The 23,720-nt window shown below is 40.9% G+C and overlaps 1 protein-coding gene and 1 long non-coding RNA gene across 11 annotated transcripts in view; one reads left to right on the top strand and one right to left on the bottom strand.

Annotated features, from left to right (window-relative positions):
• The window catches only part of ARHGAP26 (Rho GTPase activating protein 26), a 423,002-nt gene that overhangs the window by 18,228 nt on the left and 381,054 nt on the right, over nt 1-23,720 (bottom strand). For 6 of the 10 annotated variants that reach the window (XR_005989292.1, XR_005989291.1, XM_041765130.1 and 3 more), the window contains one exon: nt 5,564-5,839. The exons of 1 other annotated variant lie outside the window; for it this stretch is intronic. Coding sequence is in view for 6 of the 9 variants with exons in the window: in XM_041765130.1 (XP_041621064.1) it covers nt 5,564-5,839 (276 nt within the window). In the remaining 3 variants the exon portion in view is untranslated. Of the gene's footprint in view, nt 1-5,563; nt 5,840-10,612; nt 10,707-23,720 lie in introns of those variants that run through there. 3 more of the 10 variants (XM_041765133.1, XM_041765132.1, XR_005989293.1) reach the window with 2 other exon arrangements.
• LOC121496646 overlaps nt 9,619-23,720 on the top strand; it is a 35,091-nt gene continuing 20,989 nt past the window's right edge. Inside the window, exons 1-2 of the long non-coding RNA XR_005989294.1 lie at nt 9,619-9,692; nt 19,529-19,585. This is a non-coding gene — a long non-coding RNA (uncharacterized LOC121496646). The remainder of the gene's footprint in view (nt 9,693-19,528; nt 19,586-23,720) is intronic.

The raw sequence follows: 23,720 nt of genomic DNA, 5'->3' as shown, positions 1-23,720 counted from the left end.
GGAAAAGGGAGGTGGGGGCAGGAAAGAGCTTCCTAGTTGCTCTGGAGAACACTCCTAACAGACCTTGCTGAAAACTGGCAATGCTCAGTGAGTCAAAAAGGAGAAATTCTAACAAAGCCATGTTTCGGCTCTAGGCCATGGGCTGACATTCGCTCTCCCAGATGTTACTTATTTTTCATTGTGCTGGTGGAGCAGGATTCCAGAGCTGGAACTCCCGGACCCCCAGGGTAGGGCAGGGGATAGACAAATTCTGTGTGTGAGTACTTATGTGAACATGAGTGGGGAGTGTGTGGAGGAAGAAGCGAGAGGGAACATGACATATATGTACATCAAAATTGTTTTTGAAAAGCTCTCAAAGTGGGATGCCTGGGTGGCTCAGTGGTTGAACATCTGCCTTCGGCTCAGGTGGTGATCCCTGGGGTCCTGGGATTAAGCCCCACATCAGGCTCCCTGTGGGGAGCCTGCTTCTTCCTCTGTCTACGTCTCTGTCCCTCATGAATAAATAAATAAAATATTTTTTAAAAAAAGGAAGAAAAGAAAAGCTTTCAAAGTGACTCTAGTGTGCAGCCAGGGCTAAGAGCCACCATTCTAGAGCAGGGGCTGGTAAACTCTTGCTGGAAATGGCCTAACAGTGAATATTCTAGGCTTTGTGGGCTATATGGTCTCTGTTACAATTACTCAGCTCTGCCTTGTGGCATAAAACCAGCCAAAGACAACACGTAAATGAATTTGTGTGGCTATGTTCCATCAAAACGTTACTTAAAAGAAACAGGTGGTAGGCTGGACTTGACCTAAGGGCCACAGACTGCTAATTGCTAAGCCACATTCTAAAGATTAAACTGTAAGAACTGGTAATTAGCTTCAATCAATTTTTGCTTTGATATCCAAATGGTTCCAAACAATCTGCGGACTTCAAGGGTCTTGAGACAAATGACATTTAATGATCAAAAGCTGGCTCTTTATTTGCTAAAAGTAATCTCTTCTACCTTTAAGCCCTCTGAGGAAGCACATGTAGGGGCTCCAGGACAGAGTAACAAAAGAGCAAATAGGTCGTCTGGGTTAAAACAATTATTCCAGGGATATATTATTTACTTTAGTTTCATCTGACTACCAGAAAGCCTCCAGGAGCCAGTGTTGCTAAACACCCTGTGGCACACTGATTTCTAGTGGCCAAATGAGATTTAGCTGAGGAAGGGCTGTTTTAAAAAAAAGCCCAGACAAAATCAGAAGAGGCAAGGGTCTTGGGTCATTATGGAAACTGTTTATTTCTATGAGTCACCAAATTCAGCTTCCTTTTGGGAAAGAGGAGCCATGGATGGATGGATGGACACTTATACTACAACCAGGCATCTAGAATTTATAGTCTTGGCTCCATGAAAACTGAAGGAAAGATAGTTTAGAAGTTAAAAGTTCTGTTGTGCACAATGATCACAATAAATGATTATCCAGAATTTGTTGCTGAGCATAGTTTACTGTTCTTTTCTCTGGTCTTCTAATGGCCCATAGATGATGACCAGGTGGGAGAAAAGTGGGAAAAAATGAAGTGGATCTGCTTGGAATGAAGGAAAGAAGAGCCATTAGAATTCATCAGCTTCAAGTGGAAAATAGCTCTTCTGGGATAACTGTCATTAAAGTCAAAATAAAGTTCTGCACCAGGGGCATATTCCATGATCTCACTAAACCAAGTCTGCATGTTGTCAGCAAGGGCCAAATATCCACTGTGCAACTTTCCATGGAGGGCAAAAAAGTTTGGTTTTGTTTTTGAGGGAGTGGGAGCTGAGAGGAAGAGTTGCCTGGTAGTAAAAAGTGATAAAATGGCCCAAACCCCACACTTCCAGGTAAGTAGAGTCTGAAAGGTGGAAAAACAATCCATCTGACATTAGCCAGGGTTACTGTCCTGTGAGGTCAGGGCACAGCAGTGGGTGGAGAGCATAGACCAGGGAAAAGAAAAATCAAAGGTGAGGGAAAGATCATCTGAGGCAAGGCTCTTCCAGCTGGATTTTCATAGAGGTTACTTATTAACTTCCTTAAATAAAGGGAATGGGACAAAATGGGCAAACCAGGCAAACCAAGTGGGGTATCTGGCAGGAATAAAGCAGAGGGAATTGTCTTGGGCACCAAAATTTATTATTCAAGAGGAATACATTTTTCACTATTGTTAGGATTTTGGAATTGAATAAAGTGACAATAAAATAACCCATTAAAAAGAAAAAAAAAAACATCAGAAAAAGGCCTTGCTTTTTTTTTTTCCCTCAGATTAGCAGGTGACTGACCTCTACAAGAGGGCCTTTTCCCCTGAGAATTCCTCCTATTCTTGTTCCCAGGACTAGGGTTGCCAAATAAAATATAAGGCACCTAGTTAAATTAGAATTTCAGATCAATGAGAAATGCTTTTTGTAGTAGAAGTATATCCAAAAATTATGGGATGCACTTATAGTAAGAAAAATCATTTGCCATTTATCTACAATTCAAATGTAACTGAATAGTCTGTATTTTCATTTTATTTGCTAAACATTTGCTAAATCTGGCATCTCTATCCAGGGGAAAGTCTTATCTTTTTAAAAGTTTGTCAGCCCAATACATCCAGTGTCGTATGCCATATTTGCTCTCAAAAGCCCCAGCAGTTTGCTTTAGGTAGGGTTCCTACCAAAATAGATCTTGTTGGCACAGGGGTTGTGTTTGTAGGCTTTGGCTCTGACTAAAAAATAAAAAATCCCCACCAAGCATCCTTGGCTTTCTTGCTCCCCATTCTCTGCCGTGTATCTCAACACTGGACACAGAGAGCCTGAGGTGCCTTCAGCTGCTCCTGAAACAGTGCCCTTCAGACCTCAGCTGGCCTTCAAGGACATGAACAAGTTTGGAGCCTTCTGCTGGTTCATTTTTAATTTTCGCCTCTGAGCATGGCAGAAGGCCAGGAAAGCACTCAGAGGAGCTTCCCTCAAATGTCCTTGCAGACCTTGCAAAACGAGGATCCACTCTCCATCAGATGACACCATATGGAGGTGGGGCCACTGTGTAAATAAAAGTTATGGTTTAGGGGCTGGGAGCTTCTCTAGGAAGGGGAAGTGTGAAGGGAATATGGCTCTACAACCCTTCCTCTGCTATGCTATCACAGGCGTCTTCCTTCCTGAGCTTGAACTAACAAGCACTAAAAATGCCTGGAAGAGGGGAGAGGGAGTCATTTCTAGAGGAGATACTACGTAGAAGTTCACAGGACCATTTATTAGGTCTAATCAGGTATTTACTCTAAAAAGCTTTGCCAGGGGAAAGAAATCTGAAGTTTCATCCTCTGGAAATGGATTTGGGAGAAAGGTCCCATTGGACCTGAACAACAGGTACGCTCTCACCTCTTGGCTGCGTATTGCAACGGCAATTAGGGAATTTTAACTCTCTCTGTTGGCTAGCTCCCAGTAGGGTCTCTATCTGTGCTCACCTCAGCACACTGAATTACTTCTGTGACAGCTGATTCCAAGCCCTAGTCTGCCTTTCCTATTTTAAAATGGCAGATTCCTAAAGTGTTGTGGCACAGCATCATCCAAAAAGGTGCTATTTTAATGATGGCCAGAGTGGGCGTACTGAATAACCATAACCCCAAACCTACTGGGGTAGCAGATCCTAATTACCACCGTCCACTGCCAATCATGAAATGCTTTGGGAGATGGAAAAGAGTACCTAAAGAAAAAAATACCTGAAAGTATCTTGGGTGATGGAAGGGAGTACAGAACTGGATATTGGACAGGCAACAGGCCTCCAAATTCAGAGACATAAAAAAGTGAATACCCTCAAAGCAAAGAATATGTTGTTTTTACCTGAATGATTCCATCATCCTGAGTCCCCCAGCCCATTCCGTTCAAGGGACCAGTGTTTTGAAGATTTTACTTCCCTTTGTTCAAAATGAAGGAAACACATTCTGCTAATGACCAAGTCTGTCTTATGAGTAGTGAGACATATTGCTCTGGCTCAGGTCTTCATGCGGCAATGAGTGATCGAACCACTCTGGTTAGATCCATGCTATAACTTGTGTCCTAGAAAGTTAAGGTCTCCCAATGTGCCCAAAATATGTCTAAGAAATGAGGCAATAACTTGAGTGTCAGAAAAATATGATCTGAATTTTAACCTTATTTCCAGGTGAGGATAAAGGAGGATATGGAAAAGCTACCTTTCCTACCCTCCAGTCCAAAGCTAGATAGGAAACCAGGAAGAGCATGCTAGGCTCCGGGGCTGGGAATGGCATGGAACCTTAGGTTTGGGGGCACCCATATGTTTGGAGGAAAGAGTGCTAACTTGAGGACAAAAGGTCCTGATTTCTGGGTGGGCTCTCATCCAGTGGTGTGACTGTGCAGTCAACAATCTGTGCCTTAGTTTTCTTTCTTTGTAAGAGGGTTCAGGCCATTTCTCCACTCATTCTCACATGAGGATAGGACGAAGTGATAGACTAGAAAGTACCTGGAAGAGAATAAAGTAATATATGCATCTGTATATATACATCACATGGCTTTTCTTTGTTTAAAAGTGAGATTCAGTGTTATAATTTATTTAAACCTCTCTCTGGGACCCACTGATCAGAAAAAAAAAAAAAAAAAAAAAACCAGCTCTGAGAAAAAGATGGACAAGGAAACACTGTCAAGGCTCCAAATGCTCATGATACTTTCTAGTACATTTTGGTTGTCTGCAAGCAGAGACTAAATTTGAGAAGAGACATAGGCTTAGGATCTACATAAGAGATTCTGCAGTGATGGGCACTGAGGGGGGCACTTGGCAGGATGAGCATTGGGTGTTATGCTATATGTTGGCAAATTGAACTCCAATAAAAAAATTTTTAAAAAAAAGAGATTCTGCAGAAGATCTTCATTAATTAATTCTTTTCTTGGATTTAAATAGCTTCTTTTCTCTAAAGAAGTACAAAGAACTAAGTCTATATATCCTCAAACCAGAGGAGAGGAATTAGATCAACTCTCAGGAAGAGGTGATATCTATTCCCCAAAGTGCTAAGGGTCCATGACGCATGGAGATCAGAGCACACAGAGGGCAAGGGGGGCAGTGATGAGGATTTAAAGAGAAATCACCTCACATCTCCATCCTTTGTTCTGTTACATTCATCTTTCTCTCTCTCTCTCTCTCTCTCTCTCTCTCTCTCTCTCTCATGTCTCTGGTCTTAGCAACTATTGGCTCATGGCCAATAGTCCAATCCCACAAATAAACGTTGCCTGATGCCATCTGATATAAATGAGGGAAGAAAAGGCCAGTGCATGTCTCAGCACCGTTCCCTCTGGTATTATCTTATACCAAAGCACAGAGAAAGCTCTATGATTCAGAGAATGATCCAAACAGAAGCCCGTCCAGGAGGCACTCTTTCCCCAAACTTCAGGCATCACAGATTCATTCACAAATTGGAGAAAGGGTTCAGAAAGACGTGGAGAATGCCATACTGGTTCATGCACATGGTCCCTCCTGGCTTTGGTCTCTTAGGCTGGAATCACAGGAGGACAGAGGCTAGTCACCCCCACTGTCCCTGACCGGCTTTGGATAAACAGGAATGATCAGTCATCATCCGCGATTTTACCTGGAGTCTTCATGAACTGCTTCTTCTGGCCTGTCAAAAAGCAAGTGCAGGTTTGGATGGCGGGGAACAAAGTTGACGAGGAGGCTGAACACTGCATGAAGAGAGGACCAAGCCAATGAGAGAGCAACAGCAGCAACAGAAAACCAAACAAACCCTGCAACAGACCTGATGGGGGATGAGTCGCTGGACGTGGATGAGGTGGGCATAGGGCTGGATGGCGCCGAGAACATGGGCCAAGATGGCGAGAGGGGTGAAGTTGGGCTTGGATTCGGGGGGCTGCAAGACAGAACAATCAGAAAACTTGTCAGCACACAGGGAAACCACAATGGGAGCACGAGGTTCATGGGAGGCCAAATGATGGGGAGCTGGAGCAGACGAGGAGCACCAAAATCCAGGCTGTGTCGTCAATGCCAAATCATATTTCTCCAGACCAGACCTCGGTGTCTTCCAAGTAGCACCTGTTCTGCAATTCCTTGGAGCATTGAGGAGTCTCTTTGCCCTGCAGAACAGCTGCTTTCTAGGTCATGGGAGCTTCTTCGATGGTGTCCTCTGTGTCCTTGCCCACTGGTGAAAGATGCCCTGGGCCCACATACGTGCATTCTCACTCATATCCTAGCACCAGACATCTGGGACAGGGCTGGCTTCTATGAGGCCTTCAGCTTCCACTGCTGTGTGAGTGTTTTTAAAGTTGTGTCTCAGCAAAAATGACCATTTTTTTCTGGGCCACACGGGCCATTCAGCCAGAAAACAATTTCCTGTTTACATTTTTAACTAAATGGGCTGTGTGCCATTGGAGACTCAGAGAAGCACTGCATCAGAAATAGGATAGTGGATGGAGGATGGGTCTGGACATATACCTCTCAGGAGAGGGCATGCAATTACCAGCAGCACTGCAGTTCCTCTGAGATTTGCTTTCTAGGCCTGCCTTCTCTCTTTTCATGGATTTTGGGCATTTTGATGCTCTAAGAAAAAGCCCCAGAGGGAAGGCAATGAAAAAATGAGGAACTGAAACCTTAAATCTGTCATTTTGTTGTTTGATGGGTAGTTGATCAAAAGTTTGGAGAGGAAAGGTTCAAATTACTCACTAAAACACCGCTTGTGATTCCTAACTGGTCATACCAGCCCTTTGACTTATTGCTACAAATTATACAAACAAACATCTTAGCAATTCCATAAAACCACATTAAATCACGGATAGTGCAAAGACCAATGACTGAGAAACCAACGTGGAAATCACCCAGCCACAATACCACCTGTAGTCCTGAGCCTCAGCTGACTGCTGGAATGTTTAATCCAAGCACTTTATAGAGGTGAAAATGACAGCAATCCAATTCCAGTGAAACAGACTTTCTAAACATAGTGGGATTTAGCAAGAATGCATAAATGTCTTACTTAATGGGCCATTCTCAATTCAGACGTGAAACCTCATAATGGTCCTAATTACCTATGGTTGTAACATGCATTCTCATGGAAATATACAGTAAAAACCCATTACATGAGTTCACCAGAAATCCACAGACTAAGTGAATGAAACCCCTTCTTAATGCCATTATGTACAGTGCATTTCTAGGATATGAATTCTACAAGGGCCAGGATTTTTGTCCATTTTGTTTACTGATCTGTCTCCACTGCCTAAAATAGTGTCTGTTAAGTATTCATGAAATAACTGAGTGACTAAAGTAATAACTCTCATTTAACTTACCCAACAAGCCAAGAGACACAATACGATTCCTATTTCACAGATGTGGAAACCCGGGGCCAATTTGAGGCTTGCCTGTAAGTGACAGGGCTGAGATTCAGACCCGGTCCCCTGGCTCTATGCCCTGGGCTCTGGCCACCGAAGTGTACTGCCTCTGGGGTAGCAGGACTTGCTCTGTTCCTTTATGTTGTGCCAAGCTTCTTTATAGATCCGACATAGCACAAGAAGCCTTCTTAACCACTGATTTATGAGTTTCCTTTAGATGCCTACCACATTTGCAGAGGAGAATGGGAACAGAGCAACAGACAGATTCAATAAGACTCAACACACTGTAAATTCCCCAATCCTGTCTCCAGTCTTCTCTCTGGTAGATTCACATAGCAGATGGAATTCATATAATACAGGAGATTAAATTTGAAGAATATGGCTTTTTTTCTCAAATAATCCAGCAAAGGCAAGTAACTGAACACACAGCATGATCAAACACAATAAATGGAATAAATTTAGCATTTGCCAAAGTTTCTAACTTCAAGAATTCCCAATGTATTTGACAAGAACAGACGAAAAAACAACTATAATGTAAGACAGTAAGGTTTGTCAGCTGAGGGAGGAGTTACTCTCTTATTAGCTTAATAGCTGCTCACACTTGACTCTGACTTGAGTTCTGGGAGAAAGTGCTGCCTCATTTTGACTGTGCAGGCCTCACTTTCTTCTGTAGCTGCAGCTGGGGAGCAAGATCTTGCTTTCTGAGGCCTCTCCCCACAACCCACCCACCTCTGATAATGACTAGTAAACAAGGCCTGGCCATGACTTCCAAACTGCAACCCAGCCCAGGAACCCAAGCTCTGACCAGGGACAATTTGCAAGTTCAAGAGGGCAAGCAGCCCAGGCCAAGAGGCCTGAACTCATCTGTTCCTCTGGTCAGTGGTCAACACGGGACAATTAAAAAGTCCTTAGGACTTTTTGTTTGTTTGTTTTCTTTTTTTCTTTCTAGTGGCTTTTATAAGTAGGAAATACCTCTAGCTTCCTATCTCATTTGTACAAGAATTATGCCTTTCGCTAAAGGCATAGTTGGGGACATACTCTATGAACACAATGTGGGTTCTGAATGTTTTTTCACATCCTTGTATATCTAAGTGGTTCTTGGCCCTAGTACATGGCTGAAATTATCTGGGGGTGCGGCTGGAATTCCAGGGTATTTGAAACCATTTTAAGAACTTACTCTTCAATCTCCATGTCAATTACTGTAGTACTGACTGTCATTTTTAACAACTAATAGAATTATATTTGTTTGCTTGTGTTTTACTCATAGCAATAACATTTATTTGCTATACAATGACCACAATTTAAAATTTACAACTACTACATTTTAGTGTAACAATGAAATGCACACTCCATAGTAGTTTGATTTTTTTAAAACTACTGATGGAATTATGCTTTTTATTCATCTGTGCTTCAGAATCATGTCAATAAAATTCATGATCAATGACACTATGGAACTTTTTTATTCACTTAATGATGGATGTCTATAGCAAAAGAAATTGACAATAATATATAAATATTCCCCCAAGAAGCAAGGAATACATTTTATTTTAGTTGTGATACAAGTCAGAGAACTTATAGAGGGGAAATAAGATGCACAGGGATGATGGCAATGGGTAAGACCATAATCTTTCATTCCCCTTCACTTCCGAAGTGTCTGGTTATAGCTTACTTAAAAATCAACCACAGTGTACAACAAAATCTTACCTCTAAAAATCCTAAAACAAAGCACACAAACAACAAAAGGTCAGTTTTGCTACTGACTCTAAGCTTCCATCAAATCCTCACTTTCCCTACTGAGGCCAAAGATAACAAGGGACTGAGGTTAGGATAGGAGAAAATAATTTTGTGACTACAGTCTTAGCAGAGGACCCCTTATGGCCTTTCTACCCATCCTCACAGTCAAGCCTAAGTACCTGAGCTGAATGCCCCGCACATTTTTCACTCCTGGGATTCTACATGGGCACCCCCTCACTTCCCCCCCACTTACGGCCCAACTATAGAGACAACAAGAGCTTAAACTTTAGCACGGAATGAACATTGGCTGGTCTAGTTTGGATTCAACTGGTAGGCTTAGATCAGCTTTAGTTTGCTGGTCCACAGTGTCCTCGAAAGGAGTCATACAGTTCCAGTCAGTCCTGTTGACATTCACTGGACAGTGAAGAAAGAATGGTTTAGGAAGATAAGGCTCAAAGGCCTGGCAGCATGTTGGGTTGTGGCTGATAGTTCAAGCACAGTGTGTGGCATTATCATCAGCTTGACACCCTTCTGTGGTGACTCACTTGAATGATGGAATGTCTGGTGTACCAGCCAGGGCACGACTGCCTTACTATGGACAGGGATGTCCCAGCAGGCTCTCAATCTCATCGTGTTATGTGGCAGACCCAGGTCAGTCTTTTTTTTTTTTTTTCCCACTTACTAAAGCATTTTTCGAATATCATCAAATAGCCTTGGCTATCATATTCTTAAAATGGCTACGGGGTATTCTATCATAGTATATATCCTGATTTGTGCAACCTTTCTCCTACTGTGTATATTCAAATTATTATCCTTCTCTAAGTATTATAAATAATGGTGTAACTTGCATCTTTATTGAGGATCATTGGACTGTATTTGTTTCCTTAGCATAAATTCTTGAAGTTAAATTAATGGATCAAAGGCTAGAAGTCTTTTTTAAGGGTCTTGATACACCTAGCAAATAGTTTTGCAGAAAGGTTCTGCTGAACTGCATTCCCAGCAACAAGGCATGGAGACTATCCCTTCCCTCTCACTGCCACCCCAGCAGCAGGAAGCATCAAAAAAAAAAAAAAAAAAAAAAAAAAAGACTTTTTTTTTTTTTTGAGTTGGGAAAGATTACCTTGGGCTCTACTCTTTCCTAGCAGTTCCAGTGACATAAAAATGAATACAATTCTCTTCTCTCATTCTGTTTCTACCTAGAAGCAATGTTTAATTTTCCAAAGGGCATTCTGCCAAGAAAGTAGTATAGGGAAGGGCACAAGCAAATAGACGATGTCAAGATGTCAACCTGGAGAGTTCGAGCCCTGGTCAAATGGTGTGGCTGATCCAAGAGACAGTGGGAGTGGCGGGTGGTCAGCCTATCTGGGACTGTCAAAGATAGGACTAAACAGGAGGGATGAGGTACACAGGAGTGTCCAGACAGTCTTCTATCAGGTGTGTACTATGGAGAAGTAAAAAAACTGGCATTTGCTCCTCTCTGCCAGGAACTGGACTGTGATCTACAGCCCAGGTTCCCAGTCATGTATGTCAGGCCTGGGGAAGGCCGGTGAGATCACTAGCCCAGGGCTGACCTGAAAACACCAGTCTTCCCATCTCAATTAGGTCCAAACAGGAAGGTGCTGTTAAATCCAAGGGGGACTGCTTGTCTCCCCACTCCTTTTCCTCCTATAACAAAAGAGAAGAGAAAATTCCACGAGAACCAATAAAATCCTATTTAATCTAATCCCAATCACTGAGTTCTTCCTTGGAAAATATTCCTTTAGGTCTTGATTTAAAGGCATAAAAAAAAAAAATAAAAAAAAAAAGAAGGGAAATCAAACCTCAGCTAAGAAAAGAGGGCCAAAAGGAATAATGATAAACTCGATAGTGGTGAATCAGACCAAAATGATGCAAAAAATTATTTTCACTTGCTAAACAACTGACCATATATTCTTTACATGTGTCTGCTGAAGCTCTGACAACACAGAAATAGTATATATGTCCCAACCTTGTGAATTTACAGAATGTGCATCACAACCTATGTACAAGAGGAAAAATCCACATGCCCTCAAGTTGCATCATTCTGGATTCTTCTGACTTTTACCAATATGCACAGTATTTACAGATTCTTCCTCTCATCTAATATATTTTAGTGTGCATTTTTATCCTGACAATTACAGAGTCCTGATTCTTATTTTATTTATTTTTTATTTGTTTAAAGATTTATTTATTTATTTGTTCATGATAGACATAGAGAAAGAGAGAGATAGAGAGAGGCAGAGACAGGCAGAGGGAGAAGCAGGCTCCATGCTGGGAGCCCGACACGGGACTTGATCCCGGGGCTCCAGGATCTTGCCCTGGGCCAAAGGCAGGCGCCAAACCGCTGAGCCATCCAGGGATCCCTGATTCTTATTTTAATGAGACAAAATGGGATGCTTGGGTGGCTCAGTGGTTAAGCATCTGCCTTCGGCTCAGGGCATGATCCTGTTCCAGGACTGAGTCCCACATTGGGCTCCCTGTGGAGCCTGCTTCTCCCTCTGCCTGTGTCTCTGTCTCTCTCTCCGTGTCTCTCATGAATAAATAAATAAAATCTTTATAAAAAAATAATGAGACAAAATGGTGAAATCCTCTTAAGGCCTTAGAAATTATAGGCAATCACTTTTAAAATAATTTGCTTTTAAAATAGTTCAAGTTATCCACAGTGTAGTTGTCCCATTTTCCGGCTTTCACAAAAATTTCTGAAGTATAAATTTTTTTAAAGTTTTTAAAAAATTTTTATTTATTTATGATAGTCACACACACAGAGAGAGAGAGGCAGAGACATAGGCAAAGGGAGAAGCAGGCTCCATGCACCGGGAGCCCGACGTGGGATTCGATCCCGGGTCTCCAGGATCGTGCCCTGGGCCAAAGGCAGGCGCTAAACCGCTGCGCCACCCAGGGATCCCTGAAGTATAAATTTTGAACAAATTTTAAGTGGTGGGAATAGCAAGTAATTCCAGGATTTAAACAAAATTCAAAATCTTAGAATAGGGCATCTATCATCCTTAAGGTTCTCCAAGTCAATAATTTAAAACTTTTCATGTAGAATAATACAGAAATAGGAGGTCGAAGTGAAAACTCTGGATTGGAAGTAAATATGCCTGGACAATAGTTTCAGTTCAATTGCTCAGTGCAAAGAAAAGAACCTCAAGGGAAAGGACCAACAAGGTTAAGAGGGCCAAATGTCTCCATTGGGCATCATGCTGCACAATACTGAATGAGCATAATCTTCTGTTAAACCTGAAGATAGCCCCACAGTCTTTTTCAATACCACATTTCAGGTACATTAGAATTGGTTCTTATGTATTTACTCTTTCAACTAAAAAAACTTCATCATTTGTAAAGAAGGGCTGAAGCATTTTGGGTCACTACAAAGAATGTCTATGGTTATACTTGCTATCAAAGATTTGAACAATTGCTGAGAAATCGCCAAACTTCCTACCTTAAACTGAGAGCAGTACAATTGTCATTCTCTATATAATGAAGACATTGCAAAAGCAAATGCATTTGCTATAACTTAAACAGAGAAGGAAAGCAATAGTGCTGCCAGGTTCAATCTTCTACTGTCCTGAGGTATAACTCAAGGCCACCATTCTAACGCTAGGGATGTTTAAACACTATTCTTAAATCTGCAAGCAAGAAACTGTAACTACCTCAGGGGACTGAGAACAGGGAACTGGGTGCCCAGGCATAGATTCGACTTTTTGACTTTATTTATACTGTTTTAATTTTTTTATCATGAGACTATATTATTTTTAATAGGGGAGAGCACTCTTCTATAAATAATGCTACGGTAATTGGATATCTGTGTGGTAAAAATAGCACTTGATCTGTCCTTCATATCATACCTAATAAATGATTTCCAGGCAGATTAAAGATCCAAATGCCAAAGGCAAACAATAAAGGTTTTAGAATAGAGTTAACTCTGGGAACTTGAGGTTGGAACATATCCAACAGAGCCTATAAAGCAGTAACCACAGGGAAAATATGGATATACTAGACTACATCAAAATTAAGAACTTTTATTTATCAAAAGACAACATTAAAAGAGAGTAAAAAGGCAGCCTTATTTATTTATAAGTAAACAAAGGGCTCATAACCAGACTATACAAAGAACTCCTATTGATCAAGGGGGAGATGGGCAAGCAACTTGAACAGAAACTTAAGAAAAAATGCAAAATAAAAAGCGCTTAACCTGGCTGTAACATAGGAGATATAGATTAAAACCATAATGAGGTAGTTCTGCACACACAGCAGAACAACTAAACAGCTAACATCAAAATGCTGAAAACACCAAGTGTTTACAAGATGTAGAATGTCAGAACTCTAACTACTTTGCTGGAGAAGGGATGTAAATGGCTATGCCCACTTTGGACAGTTTGGCCTCATTTGGCGAAGGTGAAGAGATCATCCTCTATGATCCAGTGGTTCCATTCCCAAACATACACTATCCACATGGTGTGTATGTGTGCCTCAGAAGAGATGCATAAGAATGTGCACAGCAAATTACTTGTAAAAGCAAAAAAGGAAACCCAAGAATTCAGCAAAAGAAGAATTGAGAACTACTTTTAGTTTATTAATACAGTAGTGCACTCTACTATGATAAAAATAAATAAACTAAGGGCTAATTTTAATAATTAAATTAAGGACTTTTAAAACCATTGAGTAAAGGAAGCCAGTCATAATGAAACAAAATGTTGTATTTTAGGGGTGTATACAGTTGATCCTTATTATTTGCAGATTCTGTGTTTGTGAATTCATGTACTTGCTAAAACCTATTTGTAACCTTAGAATCAATACTCATGGTGCTTTCATGGTCATGCATGGTGGACAAATGCAAAGCAACACAACACCTGAGTCACTCTGAAGCATCCAGTGTGCACAATACCATTTGAGCTGGAACAGAGGGATGCTCTGGCCTTCTTGTTTTGGTTTTCTAGAGTTTCTAAGTACAAGAAGGCCATGAAGAACTTTATGGAGAAAACATGTGTTTAATAAGATTTGTTCAGGCATGACTTACTGTGTTGTTGGCCATGAGTTCAATGGTAATGAATCAACAATAATATTAAATAAGGTATACAGATCAGTTGACAAAAATGTAAAACCAGAGGCTCATAGGAACCTAAGCCTGTACTTCTGCTAGAAGCAGTGGTTCAGTATTTGCTAATTCAGCGTTTATATTGAATTTATTGAACATAACTACTGGACATAACAATGATCTGTATTTAAGAGACAAAAACATAAATAAAAACATGGAAGTGATTACTGTAAACATCCAATTAGCGATTCCTTTTGTTGGGGGAGAGAACTATGAGAGCGAAGAAGAAGGCAAGGATACAGATATTTCTGGGGTCCTGGCAGGGTTTTACTTCTTAACCTGGGTGTGATTAGGTGGGTGTTTACTCAATGATAATTTGTTAAGCCGTACATTCATATTTCATGTTCTTTAAAAAAAAAAACATATGGGGGATCCCTGGGTGGCTCAGCGGTTTGGCACCTGCCTTCAGCCCAGGGCATAATCCTGGAGACCCAGGATCGAGTCCCATGTAAGGCTCCTTGCAAGAAGCCTGCTTCTCCCTCTGCCTGTGTCCCTGCCTCTCTCTCTCTCTCTCTCATGAATAAATGAATAAAATCTTAAAAAAAAACCCAACATATGCAAACCTATTTTAACACATACCTATACACAGTAAGTATGTCAACATATTAACAGCATTCTCTGGATGATGAGATTCAAAGTAATTTTTTTTTGTGTGCTTTAAAAATATTTTCCACCTTTCCTATATTTAATATGTTATGTTTATAACCAAAAAATAAATGTCATTAGTAAAACTGATCTCCATAATCATAAAAATGGTTACTTTCATTCTCTGGAGGAGGACTGTTTAATAGAGGCAAAATGACCGTTCCATCTTTCTTGCACCAATCTGTGGTTTGGGTTGCATAACACAGCTGGCAGCTCCCAACAGTTCCTGCTGTTCCCTCTTCATTTTTCAGTCAACTACAATCAACAAATATTTACTGAGCACCTTCCATATGCAAGAACTAATTTTTCCATCCTGCTTTCCTGAGAAATGATGTTGGCCCCTCTAGACATTTTTATTTTGGTAAAGTTATCACAGTAAATCAATGGTGTCTTCCCTTCACCCAAGCATGGGAAGTCGAATAGGACATCTCCAATGTCACATTTGAGTAAGCTGGACAGCATGTTAACAACAGAGGCTCAAAGTCATTGGCCATCTGGCATACTTTTCTATACGGTCTGCTTGCAGGGGATATTTCCTGATTGGACAAGGGGGAGGAAAAGGAGGGAGAAGGATTTACTAAGAATCGCAATGTCCACTGCTGAAAACAAAGGAGTATTTAAATTAGTGGTGGCCCAGGATACTTCAGCTTAAACCTCCTGGGAAAGGAGGTCCCTTGAATAAGAAGGCTGAAATATTTCACTATGTTCAGAACTCTCAGCAATAGAAAAAGCACTTCTGCTAAGGATAACATTTAGGACGTTGAAATCAAAGTCCTGCAAGCCTACAAACCTTGGTCCGGATACCACGAAAGGCATATGAGGCAGAGAGATAAGCAGAGATAAACTTTGGTGAAAAGGCCAGCAGTCTCTGACTCTCCATTTCTCCTCCCAAGCAAATAGCTGACTTCCCTGTAATTCGTGTTTATTTAATAGTCTAAACATGTGGAAAATTATTTCTGATTTGATTTCAACCCACTCAAACATCTTCTCTACTCCATTTATTATCTTCTATGCCTGGCCTTGCTCCTTCAGTATGATCATGCACAAAACCTGCATTTTCCCCTGGACCATGCTCAGTGTCTACAAAGGCTGGCTCAGCTGAACAATAAAGGAATGCAATCTCACTAGGCTTCACAGTGATTTTTGCCCCTTGTTCATTTGGGTCTCAGTTGCTTATTGACTTGACTGGAAAAAACTTTAAATGATTTTCCAGCAAAGTCACCCTTTTCAGTGGAAAAATAGAGTTTTAACATCTGTGAATAAAAACAAACTGAAGGAAAATGAATTTTATATTCTGCTCTGGTTTCTTTTTTTTTCTTTAAAGATTTTATTTATCTATGAGAGAGAGAGAGAGAGAGAGAGAGAGAGAGGCAGAGACACAGGGAGAGGGAGAAGCAGGCTCCATGCAGGGAGACCGATGTGGGACTCAATCCTAGGACCCCAAGATCATGCACTGGGCCAAAGGCAGGTGCCAAACCACTGAGCCACCCAGGGATCCCCTTCTGTTCTGGTTCTATACTCCAAAACCAAAAACCTACTGAGAAGGCAGCGAGAATAGACACAGCAAAACACCATTAATTCTAATCTCTTAAAATTAAAAAATATATATATGTATACATTTTTTCAAATATGAGGCAGATACAAATTACTCTGGACAATTTTGGCAAATTTACAATGTAATAAACAAGATGTTCAACATAGACACTTAGCTTATTAAGAGGACTGTTCTTGGTGATCATTGTAAAATGCTAATTTGATCCTGTCATTTCTGTGCTAAGAACATGTTAATGTTTCCCCTTCGCTCTGAGCATGAAGAACAAGGCCATCTCACCTAAACTACTCAAAGAATCTCTAGCCTGGTCTCTTTACGTTTTTACATTTCAATCCATCCTACTGCCTGTTGTAACTACATGAACCTCCTGAACACACAGCTCAGTGAGTATTTGTTGTATTTTGAATGAACAGCAATTTCCTTCTCATAAACTTCTGACTATTTATCACACATAGAATACATTCTTCACTCTGGTAGAGTGAAAGATGTAGTTACAATTTATTCCTGGCCACTAGTTTTCCCACTCCCCTTCTTCCACTCTACCCCAAGTGATACAGTGGAGCCAGTGTCCCACTGATTTCATTACAGGGGCACGCATGTGATCCAGGCTGGCTAGTCTGAGGGCCCCTTTCCACTGGCTACAGGGAGTAGGTCGAGGATGGACATGCAACTGATCACAGTTTCTCCTTGTGTTCTAACATACGAATGCTCTTCTGATAGCATAAGCTATTGGCTTAGCGTGGCCAGAGATCTTTTTTCCCATTATATGGCAAACATGTATTTGCAAATGAAGTTTAAAAAATAAAAAAGAGGGAAGAGCCAAGTAAAATAATAATTTGGGTTCCTGGGTCCAATTGTCATTAAGGTTAGATCCACCCTGAGATTTCCCAAAATTATAAGTTTATAACTTCCATTTTTTCCTTAAACTAGTTGGGTTTTTGTCATTTGAAGGTCTTTCACAATACAGCCCCAGTGCTTGTCTTAATCCACCTTACTTGCCTTCATGCCCTTAGGGCTTTCCAGGTCAGTGCGCTTTTTCTTAAAAGGCCACATAGTAAATACTGTAGACTTCCTGGACCAAGTGGCAAAGTTGAGGGTAGTTACTTATATAGCCATTTAAAATATAACAGCTGAACAATGTAAAAACCATTCTTATCTCATGAGCCACAAAACAAGAACAAAACAAAACAAAACCAATAGGTAGCTGGCTGGATGTGACCCCTGGGCCTTTGTTTTCCAACCCGCATTCTAGCCAAATGGATTTATTTGTGCCACGGGTGTGCTTTCAGTTTTCCATCACTGTGTTCTTTGCTGGTGCTGTTTTCCCACCTGGACTGTCTCTTCCCTTGCCCCTAATCAATGCCCATCCACCAGTCAAAGCCCATTTTCAACGTGAACTTCTACATGAAAGTTCTCTAGTATCACAGGAAGTTCTGTATTTCTCCTTGTAATCCTCAATAACTAGTATTTCCCTTCTGGTCTTGACTCTATTTTGCACTGTAGTTATGGTACTCCTCTAACATTTCTTGTCCACTACAAATGCTTCATAAGATTCTTTGGAATTGACGATATATAAAGGTTGTATTAAAAAAAAAAAAAAAAGGACTACACAGAATGGAAGTAATTAGGGAAAGGAAAAGAAATATGGTTCTACCAGAAGCCAAGCGTTAAGACCTTGGTTATCAGGGCAGCCAGACATTCCTCAGAATTATCTGGTATCATAAAATGTAAGCAGCTCCCACTCTAGTGTCATCATGACAGCTCTGCATATAGCCACTTGTTTGCTTGCCAAGGATGGCTGCACCTGACAAGTTCGACAGAAGGGGCATTTCCAACATTGTTTCTGGTGGGGAGGGAGACACGCACACTGGTCTATACTTTGATGGACTTCTGTGTTTCCGTTTTCAATTTTGGTCACTTGTTGGCATTGTTCTTGCTCCTGACTACTAGGTAGTGCTACCCGACCCCAGTCACTGGTGCCCCAGCCTCCCATCTTTGGCTGAAACTATGTATCACGTGTATTTTTAATATACAATATTTTAATATTTTCCTTTAAATTGATTCCCCATGATAAAACAGAAACATCTATTTATTCCCTTCTAAGTGATAAAACCTCGTTATTATTATTTTTAAAAAGATTTTATTTATTCATGAGAGACAGAGAGAGAGAGAGAGAGAGAGAGTCAGGGATACAGGCAGAGGGAGAAGCAGGCTCCATTCAGGGAGCCGGATGTGGGACTTGATCCCGAGACTCCAGGGCCACGCCTGGGCTGAAGGCAGACGCCAAACCACTGAGCCATCCAGGGATTCCCAAACCTCATTATTATTAAAATGGAGAAAAAAGTTCAGCCAGGCAACTATTTAAAATGTTCAGGTACAGGGATCCCTGGGTGGCGCAGCGGTTTGGCGCCTGCCTTTGGCCCAGGGCGCGATCCTGGAGACCCGGGATCAAATCCCACGTCAAGCTCCCGGTGCATGGAGCCTGCTTCTCCCTCTGCCTGTGTCTCTGCCTCTCTCTCTCTCTCTCTCTGTGACTATCATAAATAAATAAAAATTTAAACAAAAATAAAAAATAAAAAAAATAAAATGTTCAGGTACCTCAATGCCACAAAGCTCACATTTTGGAAATTTCTGTTCTTGGCCATCTTTTTTAGTTTCTCTTGTAAAAAGTATAGCATATATTTTTTCCAAGACCTATTTAGTTATTCTAAAGAGCAAAAAAAAAAAAAAAAAAAGAAAGCTTATATGTCCATTCCAGGCAAGACTTTGATGGTTATTTATCATTTTTGCCTTTTCATTCTGGTATCATTTGTCAATACTACTATCATCATCATACTGTCAACATTTACTCATTGTGTCTACTATTCTTGGGAGAAGAAGATATTAAAAAATAACTTTACTGAGGTATAATTTACATATTATGAAGTTCACCATTTGAGGCGTACCCCACTGATAGAGCTATATGATTATCACCCATAACCTAGTTTTATGTTTCTATCAGCCCCAAAAGGGCCCTCCTGTCATTTACAGTAATGCCCTGCTCAGATTACCAGCCATAGGCAACCACCAATCCACTTTCTCTCTCTAGAGATCTGCCTTTTCTGGACATTTCAGAAGAATGAAATCATGTAATGTGTCATCTTTTGTGTTTGGTTTATTTCTCTTTCTTCACAGCTTATAGTGAGCCAAGTGCTTTCAAAAGGAAATTGAGAATGGCGATGGTAATAAATGGTGAGTTCTAATTTATATTAAATACTATGTTATCAGTCATTCTGTTAATCTTTTCAGAGGCATCATCTTAATTTTTCCAAACAACCTCAGGGACAGATACTACTCTTCCCATTTTTTCAGGTGAGAAAACAGAAGATGATAAAGTTTAAGCATCTTTGCTGCCTAAGGCCAACTGGTTAGTGGATGATGAGAGGCTGGGATTTGAAAATAGCCCTAACTCTTAACGACTAAACTATCTGCCCTCTCTTTGAAAACAAATCTTAAAACCAAACCAACTGAGATTTTTTATTTAACAAGATGAGTTTCCAACTCACAGGAGAAGGCAATGTATGGTTTATAGTGCCAGGAAAAAAGCCTTTGGGGCACCCAGAAGGAAGTGAACCTTCTTAGCACATCCAGCCTCCGTGGGGCACAGAATCTCCCTCTCGCGTGCCAGACACCAGACACACTGCATCTCCCGCTCAGGTAAACTGGAAGTGCCCTGCTTCTTGCAGCATTGTTCACCAGATGTGCTCTTGCTCTCGATCTACTAAGCTTTTTCACTTTATTTAGAAAGCATGTATTGGAAGAGATGAAAAAATAATATATTTAAGGCTGTTTATGAGCAAGTTTCCTCAAAAAGCCTCAGAAGCTGGTCCATTTGCACCATCTGTTATAAGAGAAACCAGAAACCACCTGTCTGTCTGCTTGAGCCCTGCTCTTATCAAGGAAGTTGTAATTACCTCTTTGGCGAATGATTTGAATCATTACAGTAAATCCCTTATTCAGCACATATTGTATTAGAAGGCATTCTGACCCTAAAAACTAGGGTTTTTTTCTCCTCCTGTTCTGCAAAGATGCAGTAAAACCTCAGCTATCTGGAGCCTAGCAGAGTGAATCGTGCCTTAGTCTTCTTGTTATCTAACAAAAAATACTTAAATATTTACTGTGTACCTACTACAGGGCAGGTGCTGTTTGTAGGTACTGGAAACACAGGAGAAAACAGGTGGAGTGAAGCTTCTACTCTCAAGCCTTAAATTCAAATACAGTGTACTTTAAGGCAGGGCTTGAGAGCACACACTGTACAGGGAAGAAATATCAAGGAATCTATTTGCATTTTTATCTGATCCTTGTAAGATTTGTATTTTATATGTATCTTCTGATATATGTAATATGACAATTAGTAAGGTAGGTATACTTTATAAATAAGTAAATAAAAATAACAGATACATATTGGAGGTTCATGCCCAAAATATATTTTTTTTAGTATATTTTGATTGTTTTAGTGACCAAAATAGTTCGAGAAACAATGTTCCTGTATGTAATAGACAACAAATACATAAACAACCAAATGAAACATTTTAGCTGGTATGGAGAGCAATGAAGAAAAAAATCGGGGCAGGGAGAAAGTGAACTCCTGAACGGGCAAAGGTAGGTGGGGGTGATTGGGATCCTGTGCCAACAGGCCACTTCTCTCAGGAGTACCATCTAGGTGGAGGCCTCCACAAGGCAGACCATTGTGGGCTCATTTTCTGCAACATAAGTGCTTCTTTTTATTTTAACTGTCTGGGATTAAAACAAAAACCAAGCCCCATTTCTTCCTAAGTGCCCTCACAGTTTCTCTGCCCGATTGTAAGGCTTTTCCCAGAATACTTTGTGAACTTAATGGAAAGGGTCCTATTTTGAAAGAAGACTACCGAGTGAAGATCAGTAATAAATGTTGGCTAGGGCTGTAGCAGTTCTCAGTAGTGGCTGGTAACAGCACAACATACTTTTCCTGCAAGAAATTGTTTCCTGGTACAGCTAAAAAGTCATTCTGTTTGGGGAAACGAATGTTCCCCTTTTCAAACGAAGTCTCTATGTGCCCTAAAAAAAAATATGTGCTCCTTTTTGGAAGAAAGGACTTATATAACTCCCAAACACATCAACAGCCTGGAAACTTCCCTCCCTTTTGTGTGAGTTGCCACAGGACCAGACACATGATGAGATACTCCAGTTATCACATCTCCTTCATTCAGGTCCCTCTGACTTTCACTATCTGAGCTATAACATTTCTAAAGATGTAACCACTTTTTGGCAGTATATTTATGTTAATTCACTTAGAAAATTCACATAGTATTACAAGCCCATTCAGTTCCCTTTGGAAATGACCAGCCTATGTTTTCAAGTACACCCTGCCTGAAATGTGAAGGCAAGCCTTCCATGATGCCCATATCCTTCCATGCCATATCCCTGTCAGCTTTTCCTTCCTGTCTTCACCCAGGCTTTTGGAGACAAGATGACACTTTGGATACACTTAAATTTTCTTTCATGGCTCATAAAAAATCATGTCATCTCGATTTCCCCAAACTGCAGCCCTGTGATTCTGATAAGCAAGCAGAGATGGGAACCAATGATTCTTGGTGTCTACAGTGTTCCACATCAGCGTTGGAAATTTTTGGGAGATGGGAACACATAAGTGGCTTAGTAACAAAACACCTTTGTGATTATTTTGTTCATCTAATAACTTTGATTTATTCCCATGGATTTTATTATATTTGAACCCACAAATGTGAATACTAATCTACTGAATTAACAAACTCTCAGTGTCCATCTGTAATTTGATACCATGAACTGAAGCATTCTGAAAGGAGAGGGATCAGTAATCTGGAGTAGTTTGAAAAAATTTCCACAGGGTTGTGGTGTTTCTCATTTTCCATTTTGGGGTTTAAAATTAGGTGGCTATGGTCATCTTGTATCGGGGCCAGAGCATCATTGCCAAGGGCAAAATGAGCCCTGCTCTATGCTGAGTTAAGGTGTAGCAACAGGACAAAGCCTGGCTTCTAAACTAACAGCTCCTACTGACAGAGAAACTACTTCCAACATGCTGGGTTCTGGGATGAGCACTTTTTGTCACTGGCTCCTCTGGATAACCTTGATCTTGCAGAGGGGTAAGTTGAAAGACGGAGAGATTGAGCAATTTTCTGAGTCAGAAAGTGGTAGTGCTGTGGCTGAACCAAGGTAGCCTGACTCTAGAAGTTGGGCTCCTCCTAATACCTGTGCCCACTGCTCCCCCATCGAGCCCTTCCCACTGAGTAGGCTCCTAATGAGGTTCCCCAAGACATTGATTTCCCAAGCCTGGTGGACTGAAAGGGCCGGGAAATGCCTGACACAGAGCCAGCCAACTTACAAGGGGTTGCTTGATATGCCCTAGAACCTGCTGAAACAGGTGAAATCCCAGTTCCAGGAAATCATAAATACACATTCAATAGAGAATAAAAGAAAAAATGGTTTGGAAGTTCCTCAGTAATTTCATGGGTTGTCTGTTTTCAGAGAATACCTGTCATATTTGCTAAACAGACTTCTAAGTGAAAACAATATTCTTGGGACGTTTGGGTGGCTCAGGGGTTGAGCATCTGCCTTGGACTCAGGGTGTGATCCCAGTTCAGGGATCAAGTCCCACCTCAGGCTCCCTGTGAGGAGCCTGCTTCTCCCTGTGTCTATGTCTCTGCCTCTCTGTGTCTCTCATGAATAAATAATTAAAATATTTTTTAAAAAAGAAAACAATATTTTTAAGAATAGTGAGTTAACAGTTAGGGGCAGGAGTTTAGAGCCAGACAGTCCTCCCATACTAGCTCTGTCACTTATCAGCTGCATGACCTTGGGCAACTTAACTTCTGTGTCCCTCATTTTCCTTCTCTACTTCAAATGGGGATCATTAATTAAGGATATTATATATATGATGTACTTAGTATATTAAAGCTTGGGATGCAGTAAGTGTTCACTAAATGGTAGGTATTAGGATTAGAGTATGCTTCACTTGACTTGAGAAAATAGTTATTCTGATATAAAATGAAAAGTGGACTTAAGAACTTGGTACTTAAACCATCTACAAACCCCAACAAAGTGGTCCCAAGAGAAGTGAAAATGGAGAGAAAACTGTATGATTACCTAACTACAAGGAAAGAGAAAAAGTAATATGCCCCAGGTTCTAGGGTGATCATCCTAGGATAATTCCCCGCTCTTAGCGCAGCCCTGTTACTTGTGTCTGCACAGCAAAGCCCCCAGTGGAAAACATACAGAGGCACGCTCACAGGCACTCCGGTTATGTTACCAGTGGCAGAGAGGTCTGTAGGTGTCAAATAACCTGTGCCCAAAGCCCAGAATTTCATGTTCA

The sequence above is a fragment of the Vulpes lagopus genome, chromosome 8 (genome assembly GCF_018345385.1).
Source record: "Vulpes lagopus strain Blue_001 chromosome 8, ASM1834538v1, whole genome shotgun sequence".
Taxonomy (NCBI): Eukaryota; Metazoa; Chordata; class Mammalia; order Carnivora; family Canidae; genus Vulpes; species Vulpes lagopus.
Note: the sequence above shows the minus strand (reverse complement) of the source record. Positions and strands in the feature narration are given on the sequence as shown.